At 42.9% G+C, this 11,627-nt stretch overlaps 1 protein-coding gene across 9 annotated transcripts in view; it reads right to left on the bottom strand.

Moving 5' to 3' along the window:
• Positions 1 to 1,925: 1,925 nt before the first annotated feature.
• DPF2 (double PHD fingers 2) overlaps positions 1,926 to 11,627 on the bottom strand; it is a 384,345-nt gene continuing 374,643 nt past the window's right edge. For 6 of the 9 annotated variants that reach the window (XM_086938040.1, XM_086938042.1, XM_086938046.1 and 3 more), the window contains 2 exons: positions 9,173 to 9,254; positions 1,926 to 8,155 (listed from right to left, as the gene is read on the bottom strand). In XM_086938040.1, the coding sequence (XP_086794166.1) occupies positions 8,088 to 8,155; positions 9,173 to 9,254 (150 nt within the window). In that variant the 3' untranslated portion in view covers positions 1,926 to 8,087. The remainder of the gene's footprint in view (positions 8,156 to 9,172; positions 9,255 to 11,627) is intronic. The other 3 variants (XM_086938043.1, XM_086938048.1, XM_086938041.1) reach the window with 1 other exon arrangement.

Below are 11,627 nucleotides of genomic sequence, written 5' to 3'. Positions count from 1 at the left end.
TCCCAAGACCAAAAGCAGGACAAATTCTGAGTCAGAAGATACCGGACCCATTGATTGCTACCCTTGCAACTTCAGACCCGAATTTCACCGGTGGGACGAGTCCTGCTTGGTTTTCTTGGACTTCTGCCATGTTATTTGATATTGGCTTCTTTGAGCAGGAACAACTTCAGAACTAAGAATGGCCCATGACTTGGAGAATGAGTGGAACATCTATTTCAAATGCAACCATTTCTTATGCATGGTGAGGAAAGCTTCGCTTCTGCTACGTTTACGTGCATGAGGGCATACTTAACGCATGTCTAAGTCGAGACTGGAGTACCAAAGACACAAGTCATGTGGGGCCATGACTGATTTCAGATTCCTGCAGTTGCAGAATGGCTTGATTGCTGTTTTCAAGAGATAAGCATTCCCTGGCACACCATCTTGAGAATTTCGGAGTCATCAGAAAACTGACAAAGTTGGAAACAGAGCTATGGCTCCATGTTAAAAGAATTAGAAAGAAAGGAACTGACATCAGCTCACAGAATGGCCCTTTAAATGTGGCTCTACTCCATAACTTCCAGGGTGGTATGAAGTCACTGCGGATCCATGGTGGCACACAAGAACTTCTGGAAAAATTTCAGTCTGGCTGACAACTTGTATGCTGTTAGAATTCCAACAGAAATGCAATACACTTGTTTACGCATGTAAATGTACATACACAAAAACAGTACTAATGTATTTCCTCCCTTTTAAAAGGAACATGGCCTGTAATAACTTTGCAGACACTAGTGAACCTCTTTGAGCAATAAATTGCCTTTGAATATGCATAAGTGTGCTAAAAATCAAACAACGCAAAAATAAAGGGGATGATGGACGGAGTGTTGAACATTGCAAGCACTCACCCCCAGTCAACTAATCTGGATTTAACCCATCATCATTCTTTAGCTCACTCCGCCACCCCAGTTCAGACATGGCCATATGCAAATCAGTCTGACCCTGTGCCTCATGGGAACAGTCCAGCCCGAACTGCCAAGACATGTATTCCCTGGACCGGAAACAACATCCTGGGACCGATTTCTGGCTAATCAGCCGTCATCAGCCAGGCTAGCTTAAATCCAGTGGCAAAGTGAGCAAGGGACCCACGTCTGGCCATACCCTGCCAACATAGGGCGAACAAAGCAAAACCAAAGGGCATGATGGACGGAGTGTTGAACATTGCAAGCACTCACCCCCAGTCAACTGATCTGAGTTTAATCCATCATCATTCTTTAGCTCACTCCGCCACCACAGTCAGAAATGGCCATAGGCAAATTAGTCTGACCCTGTGCCACTGGACTCAAGCTATCCTGGCTGAAGAGTGGTGAAACCCCAAAACCGGTCCTAGGATGCTTGTTTCCAGTCCAGGGAGGACCTGGCCTGGCAGTTCGGGCTGGACTGTTCCCATTGGGTGCAGGGTCAAGACTGATTTGTATATGGCTGGGTCCAAACTGGAATGGCATGGTGAGCAAAAAAACGATGGATTTAGGCCCAGATCTCAGTACTGGGGTGAATGTATGACATTGTTCTGCATTCTGTCCATCACTAGTTCTTTTTGCATTTGTCACCCCGAGTGGGACGGGTATGCTCAGACGTGAGTCCCGTGCTCTCCATGCCACTGGAATCAAGCTATCCTGGCTGAAGAGGGGTGAAACCCCGAACCCGGTCCTAGGATGCTTGTTTCCAGTCCAGGGAGGACCTGGCCTGGCAGTTCGGGCTGGACTGTTCCCATTGAGCGCAGGGTCAAGACTGATTTGCATATGGCTGGGTCCAAACTGGAAAGGCATTGGGAGCAAAAAAACGATGGATTTAGGCCCAGATCTCTGTACTGGGGTGAATGTATGACATTGTTCTGCATTCTGTCCATCAATAGTTCTTTTTTCAAAAATCAAACAACGACACAAATCTATATAAAAATGCTTTATTTACTTATGTAATAATACAGTACCATAAAAAGACACGCTGTGGTTCCTGGGAAAACACAATATTACAAATAAAGTTTGACAAATTGGCTACCAACGTCACAATATTGTGAGACAGGCAAGCCCACCCATATTCAGACTCTTCAACCATGACAATTCCCTGAAATTGCTTCTTCCCAACGAAACTTTAATATTTTGATGTTGAAATAGTAGAACACCTGCACTTTTTATGGTTCATTGATATGCATTTTCTTTTCCCTACCCAGACAATGGGCTTAAGTGAAATAAAACATTTCTGCTGTTGGCCACTGTAACGTTCTGAAGGTTTTTTTGACAATTTTGAATTATACATTGAACATATTTTCCAGGTGAGTGGAATTTCAATATTTAAAAAGTTGCTGTGGGAAATTAACAATACAAACTGTCAGAGAATGCAGTACACAAAAATTAGCGGCCACGTTGGAACCCACTCAAGCAGGTGAGGTTTCTTCAGATTACGAGCTATGCAACAGCAACAGAAGCAATCAGGGATTTTAGCACTTTACTTTAATAAGACATCCTCAGGATATTGTATGGCACATTTAAAAGAATGAAGAAGCTACACAAAACCACTTAGCGGTGTGCAAACCTTTCCTACTTTTATACAGTTCTGAATATCTTTGGAATCCTCATTGTTATGTTTGCTTTCAGCTCATAAAAATATTAATATTCAACATAATAGATAGCTTCAATAAACTAATTCTATTAAGATTCTAGTGATTTAGAAACTTCTGGGCATAAGCCAAACTACCAATTAATGTGCGATTTAAACAGAAAATAAGCAAAGACTTGGTCTGAACCAAAGGTGCAACTTTGTTGTATATTGCAATTACTTCAAACTATCAGCCCTTTAATATAATATTCTGATGTTTGCTAAAACTTTTAAAATAAACACATGCTATAAGAAAATAACCTGCGCCACCAGACTGTTGAACATAGCTATTTTAGAAGTCCTTCTCTAGAATGCTAACCATGCTATAACAAAGGGAGCTCAGCAACCCTACAGCTCTGAGTTTCGCAATATGTCGGTTGTCACTGCGGATTATGAAATCCCATCAACGCAAAGTAGGAAAAAGCAATGGTTTTACTACCGCAGATCAGCATTCTGGAAACGTACATTAAAAAGTTGTGAATAACTCAGTACATCCTGGTTTTCAAAAACAACATAATTATAAAAATGGGGTAATAGCTTTGATGGACTAAAGCACAATCAAGGCCAGCTCTGCGCACTTGCTGTTTTGTGAGATTTATTTGCCTTTTCTTTACATTATTTCCCACTTGACGCACAGGTTAGAACCACAACACAGTGCACAAACGTACAGGATACGATAGACAATATGACTTCAATCCCACGATCGCCGAAGCTTTTCCTCGCCAATTCACCCCATATCCTTTTTTATTTTTTGAGCAAATCTGCTCATGTTTTCTTTTTTCAGGTGAACAAAAGCATCATATATATTTTTTCTTTCTTCTTCTGTTTCTTATGATGTCCAGAGGTGGGCACCAGGAACCAAGAATTAATGGATGACAATTTTCCCTAATGATCAGGCCTCACCTAAGTCAGAGACTGATGTAGCTTGCTTACGGTGTTGATTTTACTGCTGTCAAATGCATTATGTGGTGCCAAAAAGGGCACGGCTATACTGACAAATTGTATGCCTATCAATAATGAAACATATTTATCACTGGCGCAAATTTGGGGCACTCATAAGAATCCAATTAAGGACTTTCAGCTGTTCAACTTTTCAAGAATTAGGTCAATTACATACTATAGTTTGGATGTCTATGCTCGAAATATGCCTGGTCTACCAGAAGAAGCAATGCCAGAAGGACTCATCAAGAATGCACTGTATGCCCACAACAACATAACAGGATGTCGAATCAGTAAAATGGAGTGTCATTAAGGGAGATCTACTGTATTAGGGGCATTATCCTTTTTCTGGGTTCACAGGGAGAACTCTCATAACTAGCGGCAAGCTTTGACTTATCCTGGGCAGAGTCGGAGAAGTGTTTCCCATTTAACAGTACAGTATATATTTAGCTGAGGTCCATAAAGAGGGAGTGCAAGATATTTCAAGGAGATCCATCAAAGCAACTCTGCAGGGGATGCCATTATAGATTCTGTCTATTTATGGTATTTCAGAGCCCTCAATAATTGGTTGACTCTATTCAAGCATGATCTCCAATGTTTAACTCTACGTCACAACCAAACCTAATTCTTGCATTGGTTTTCCCACTGGAAAGATTTATGTAGTAAAGGAAACGGTGCTGAGGAGATGGCTGGGTGAGTAATGAAGGAGAGAACACAAGGAATAAAAAAAATACAAGAATCGCTATGAAGGTAACTGTCCACGTCGTCCTGCTCCCTCTCCCCAATTAATTGATTATCTGTTTGCAAACTCTAACTGGTAAGGTCACTGCTCAGGCTTCAAGCCTACTAGTTACACAGAAGGTACTGGAAGTAAGCAACTTTTTTCAGGAATACTTGTGAAAAGGCAGGCCACGGAGCTCTTGCTTTGGTGAAATGAGCATTAAGGGTTTGAGAAGCTCAAACCATTAAAGCTTAGGGTTTCGGAATTACAAGAGGGAATATAAAGTGGATTTAATTGGTATGTAGCCTAGATCAAGAGCGTCTTACATGACAAACTTAATGCCAGTCTAAATCTGCTTATCTTCGACAGGAAAGATTTCTAAGCTTTCAAGGCATCTCCATTTTTAATTTTTCTGCAGGTAAAGCAGCACTGAATCTAAACACCCTGGTAGGCAATTTATCGATTTAAATAAAATTCAGCTGGTTAAGTGGGTATGAAGGTAGGGGTCTGCTAAAAAGGGAACCTTGTCCTTTTGGGAGACATTGTCAAGCTCTAAGCACAAAGGAGATTGACATCCATTTTCTGTCAAAAGTGGTCGTCAGCAAGTCTGTCTGAAGGAAGACTTTGGCTCAAACAATTTAGGCATGAGTTCCGTCAAAATCAAATTCAAGACCAACCCAGCAGCAGAAACTTTAACCGAAGATGAAACTGGCGAAGAACTTTGAAATTGTCTCACAACCTTATTCTTCCAGATTTCTGAAGAAGTGTTCAAGTGATGCTTTGAAGAATTAATCTTGTTCATATCAGCAGTCAAATTGAAAACGGAAATTAGAATGTCAATCAGAGAAGACACAACAGGGTTTAAAAGCCTTAGTGTGACATTTTATGCAGTTTCCTTCAAGTTTGCAGGGTCTAAGAAATAACAATGGGTCAAGAATAGTGATCTATTGTCAGTCATTATGTACTGCCCAAGAGCATGCCAAATAGTTCCCAGGAAACCAGATTCTCCCCACAGTTAAAATATTTTTGGGGAAGTTAGGATGAGAGATAGCCGGAATAGGACCTCTTCGTATTTCTCTCCAGAGATAATTTTTAAATTAAAAATGCAGATCACAATTCTTCACACTTCACCTCTGAAAACAAAATTCAACAGTAGCAACATCAAACCACGGGCTGAGGTGTTGCTGACAGATAATCCCTTTGCCTTACTGTACAAGGCAGTGGAGATAAGTGGTGACATTAAACCGATCACCATGGGTAAGCTGCATCTGGAAAAACATTGCCCAACACTAAAATCTTTCTGGTTACTACTGGCCAAAGCTGGAAACACATGAAGCTTAGGAGTTAACATGGCAGAAAAATAGCAAGAGAGCAGCATTCCAAGCACAGCTTTAAGGGTACATTATCAAAGATGGGCATTTGTTTGTTCTGCGGTCGAACATGTGAATGTAGGTGCACCACACAGATCTGGGCCATACTCCCCATTGACAAAGATATATTGTTTCCTCCATAGCAGGGCCAGACACTCACACAGTGAGCTAGCTTGTGGGCATCCTAAAAATCATAACGAGGGTGGGTGGGTGCAATAAAGATCCAGACTGCACACACCCTTTTGGAAGCATTCACAGACTCCCCAAGGGTACGGATGCAAGGTGTTTTTGCACAAATAATGATAAAGCGACCATGGAGCACTGACATCACAGCCCATGGCACACAGAGTCTCCACAGGCACACACTTGGCCACGTTTGGAAAGAAGATATGGACCCTCACTTTGGTGACCAGAGTACAGTTAGGATGAAGTCGGCAGGGAGAGTTTCTCTAAAAAGTCCTTGCGATCATCATTGCCTCCTCTTAGAGGGCACTATGTGTGTGCCAACTCCATGGTGGCACTCATTCAGTAGGTAACAACATCGCCTCTTTGCCAGTGAATTTGCTTCAGTATTACCAAGCATGTGCACTGGCATTGAAATCTCCTTGGCTGCCTGGCATCATATCCTGGCAAAAGAGGCAAGAATCTCTTGTGAAGCTGGGCCTATGAAAAACAAAGCGCACACGCAGAATCCAAGAAGATGTACTGGCCCTCTTGTGTATTACCCATCAATGCCATCATGGGGTAAGCAGCCCAGAAGGCGATTTGCACACAGATCGAATTATCTGGTCCTGGAGTGCAACTGTACAGTACTTTGAAAAATGTCTTTTGTTCAATTTACTTCCCAATAACTATACAAAGTGTCAGAATCTGACAAAACACATAACAGCTCAAGGCTCTTGATAAGGTGATGACAATTTCTGGTGACCGCCATAGCTCGCTTGACAATCTTACAAAAACTGTTTTGCATGCAAAGATCATTTGTACTTCTCCTTACATAAACTCCTTGGTTCTTCACCAGTATAACCAAATAATGGCACGGTCAGCAACTAAAATACTCTGACGAATATTAGAATTACAGAATACATAGCTGGCCACCATAAATTGACTTAAGGATTAGTTAATGAATGGGAATGTTGGTAGAGGAAAACTACATTTAATAAAATATGAGTTGAACTGATGAGAGTAACACTACGAACCCAATAAAGAATCCCTAGTATGGCAGGGTGCGGCAGAAGTAAAAGTTTCTTACAATTCCCATAGCCTTATGAATTGTATAAATAGCTATTTTTCTAGGTTAAAAAAATATTACAGAAATATAAAAATGAAGGTTGTTGTAGCAGTGCTTCAATACTTAAACCAATCCAAATTGGGACGATACATGGGGAGGCGGTGACGGTAACAAAGAAAAGCTGCATCAAATAAAGAGAAGGCACGAAAGTATTGGCAGATAAAAGCTGGGGTGAAGGATGGGGCATGAGAGGCAACTGAATGAGGTTGGGAGGAGGAAAACAATGTAGTATTCGGCAGAGAGCAAGGAAGAGGCAAATGAAAGCTGAGAAAAGAGGATGTAGTAGAGGGAGGGAGAAGGCTCAATTTTGTAACCAGAGAGGATGGCACAGGAGTGACGTTAGTGTGGGTGGCAGGAACAGGTCAAGCAGAACTTGAGGAATCTGAATGGATAAAGTAACATGGGGGCGTCCTTTTGTATTCAATAAGTCTGATTTGTCAAGGGAATTACACGTCTGACTGGCATTCACCAGCATAACCAATAAGCACATATCAGGCACCATCACTGTCCGTGACTCTTAGTGCAGAAGGACAAACCTGAGCATGTTTCAAGATTGTTATCTGAACTAATAGTAGTGCAGACGATAACTGTGCCAACTTGTGAAAGAAAGGACAATAAAATAGATACTACTGAGCACGTCAGGCAGGTGTCGGTGACTTTTTAAGATGGAAAGGAGAGTACATTTAAATGAGTTCAGGCAGAAACGAGGGGGATGAAATTTGACCAGAAGCCCAGTTGTTCTGTAACATTCATACATCCCTTAGGTAAACTGGATATAGGAAGATTTATGCACCGCATAATAAGAGATCGACATTTCTACATTGAGTGTTCTTTTTAAATCCACATACCTAACAGTTTGCTCAGCCTTCATAAATAAACATCTCCAGTAAACACTACAATCGTTGCTTCAATATTTCCAAAACAAAATTAATAAAAACAAACTATTGGTTATTAAAAAAAAATAAAAATCCTACTAAAACAAAAAATAACTCATCTGCTCTCTTCTTACTCCCTGAAATGAAAGTTAACAGAAGCCCTGTGTGGTGCGGCGTACAACACTGCTTCCCGTGATCCTGCCCTTACACACTCCCAACCCAACTCCCTCTCACAAACCACTGCTGCCCCCAGAGCCAGATTAGGAGTTCTGATAGATAGAGGCCTTGTCTTTCAGCAAATCGAGGCAAAGGTGGCAGCTCCAGCTCCCTGAAAAGAAAAAAATGTTTTCATTTTATTTAATATTCGGACCAATCATTGATGAGTGTTCTGCTCATAAATGTTCAATTCTAGGGTTGGCCCTTACAGAGAAAGCAAAGGTTTCCAGACCATCAGCCAATAACATGACTAGGACGGATATAAGAAATACTCAAAATATTTGTACAAGGGCCACCAGAGACACCATGCCCAGAATGCGTTAGGTGCTGACCTAATGGGTCATAGCTTTGAAATGTCACAAGAATTTGAATTAAAATCTGAAGTTTAGAGTGGCCATTTTAGTAGTACATGAAGATAATTTTGCTCAACAAAAAGACAAGAGTGAACAGCAATACATATGCCACATTGTAAACACCTGGAATTAATTGAGACTGCAGACCAACGTGGTGAATTTACTTTTGTCATAATAGCTGCAGGTTTGCTTACTACAGCAAAGGCAATGAGTAGGTGTGAGCTTCTGTGTCATTTTTGCTCTCATTAGCAGGGCATGTATAGACACAACATAAGACAGTCAAAGGGTCATTATCGTCCAGGTAATTACAAGTTGAGAAATACACTGAGGTCACTACATAACAAGCATTTGCAATGCAATAGGTCTTGCATTTACGAGAGTTTGATCTATTGGAATTGTATTTATGTGTTTTTAAAACAGATAAATAAAATAGATTTTGTATTTTACAATGCCAATAGCTTAAACTCTAGCAAATGCCAGATCTATTGCTATTTGAAAAAATTGTGCTCGGAGGCTGTAATTAAATCGTATAGAGTAACAACACTCGTAACAGGGGGTGTCGCCATGGGAGATAACAAAATGAGACAAGACTGTACTAAGGAGGGACTAGTAAGCCTATTGACCAATGAACAGCCACAGTTTATAGTGGTCAATGACACAAGTCAATGAAAAATATGGGTGGAGGATGGGCGGAGCTTTTAGTCCCTATCTGAATACAGCATGCCTCACAGAGCAGAGCATGCGCTGCCCAGGTTCGACCTAAAAAAAAGGCTTACCTTCGGGGGGCTCTGCCATTGGTGGGTTCAGGCAATACATGTGATAGCCACGATCACAATCGTCACAAAACAGGAGCTGGTCCTAAAAAAAAGAGAGCGAGTGAAAAACAAAGTTCGGGGAAGAAGGCATTCAGACAGTAGGTCTACAATTCCACCCTGCCTACGGAATTACTTTCGTTATTTTTTTGTTTTTGAACCTGTTAATGAAGTGGAGTCGTCATAGGACCAGAACAGTGGGGTTCTCTTCTGAGTGCAAAAGCATCTTACGAACAATTAACGCCTGACTTAGGGCCACATATTACTCATGATGACTAGAGTGCAAGTCTCATCATCAGTTTATTTACCACCGGAACAAATGTTCCCAACTGAATTATTTTCATACAACAAATCACTCATTGACTGATAAAACTCATATGCGACCCTGCATCATATAGAGTATGACTCAATTATTTCAATAACTAAAAAAACCAAAAAGCATGAGGTCGTATATTATTATCTGTGAGTGCTTTCTGACGAGCCTCTATAATAAAACATATTCTGTTTTTAGAATTGAAGAATATGTTAATACATGTATTGTGTTTTCAGACTGCACGCCCTTATGTTTTGAGTTTTGTAACTAATGAAAAAATGGCGTCACAGCAGACATGATGCTGAGACTCGCACCATGTGTTGCCGTCGATGTGCGTTAGATTATTCGTTTAAAAGTTATTTCTTGGGGAGCATTTGTTTTGTGGCTGGATTCATCACCAACTATGTTGTTGACTGGAGTGTTTCCATTCCTACTCGTATAGGAGATTGGCCAGGACCTGCGAGGACCTCTTAAAGACAACAGAGCCCCCAAATCAGGCTTCTTGGCCAACAATGCCTCTCCTAATAACTCAACAGATGTGCGTTTGCAAACTGAAAAGGTAGCAAATTTTGCCTAATTAAACAAACACAGACTAACAGTAATTGAAAGACATACATGTGTAGATACAGTGGTTATTTCTGGGAGGCACCTTAAAGTTCTTTTTTCCCCCATTATGCACTGTATTCGGTTTGAATTCCTATCAATTGTTTCAACAACAAGCATACTGGAAATACGATTGCCAGCATGTATTTCACCCCTTGAATGGCACGCTGGTCTGGGGCTAGCTCAAGGCTTCACTGTGCAGTTAAAACATTACATCATATCAAATGAACCTCAAACGTGTGATCGCCATCGTCCACAAGAACACCATCCGCATCACGACCAACTCCGACGACACCCTCACGGCGGCCGAACATCTTTACTTCCAGATCCACACCGACCCCAAGACCACCCTCAGAGGCACCCTCATCTACAGACCCCCAGGACCCCGCACACAATTCAGCGAAGACATCGCCGACTTCATCAGCCCGCACGCCCTCCCCTCCGCTGACTACATCCTCCTCGGGGACCTCAACTTCCACCTGGAGAACAACAACGACCGCAACACCACCACCCTGCTGGACAACCTCGCCAACCTCGGACTCAAGCAACTGGTCAACACCCCCACCCACTACGCCGGCCACACGCTTGATCCAGTCTTCTCATCCAGCAAGCACATCACCTTCAGCCACTCCACAGGACTTCACTGGACCGACCACAGCTGCGTCCACTTCAGCTTCAAAAGAACCACGACCCACCACCACCCGCAACATGTTCCCCACAGGAGCTGGAGCAAGATCACCGCCGAACAGCTCACCACCTCCCTCAGTCAGAACCCACCCGCCAGCACAACGGACCCCACCGAAGCAGCACGCAACCTCACAAAGTGGCTGACCTACTGCGCCGACGACCTCGCACCATTAAAGAACCCTACCAGCAGACCCAGAAGCAAGAAAGCCTCCTGGTTCACCGACGAACTCAAGGACTCCAAGAAAAACTGCCGCACCCTCGAGAAAGCCTGGCTCCTCGACCAGACCACAGACAACATGACCGCCCTCAAACACGCTACCCGCAAGCACCACCAGCTTATCCGCACTACCAAGAAGAAATCACTGAAGGAACGACTGGACAACAACACCCACGACAGCAAGGAACTCTTCAGCATCGTCAAGGCGTTCTCCAACCCCAGCACCGGCAACAACGACATCACTCCCTCACAAGACCTCTGCGACTCTCTCGCCTCGTTCTTCCACCGCAAGATCGCCGACATCCACAACAGCTTCTGCGCACCATCGACGCACCCAACCACCGAACCAACGACCTCCACCACCACCCTCTGCTCCTGGACCACGGTGACCACTGAAGACACAGTTCGCACGATGAACACCATCCACTCCGGATCTCCTACCGACCCCTGCCCCCACCACGTCTTCAACAAGGCCGACTCCATCATCGCACCCCAACTACGGGACATCATCAACGCCTCCTTCAACACCGCCACCTTCCCAGAGAGCTGGAAGCACGCCGAGCTCAGCGCCCTACTGAAGAAACCAACAGCAGACCCCA

The sequence above is a fragment of the Lissotriton vulgaris genome, chromosome 9 (genome assembly GCF_964263255.1).
Source record: "Lissotriton vulgaris chromosome 9, aLisVul1.2, whole genome shotgun sequence".
Taxonomy (NCBI): Eukaryota; Metazoa; Chordata; class Amphibia; order Caudata; family Salamandridae; genus Lissotriton; species Lissotriton vulgaris.
This window is presented reverse-complemented; position numbering and strand designations above follow the sequence as displayed.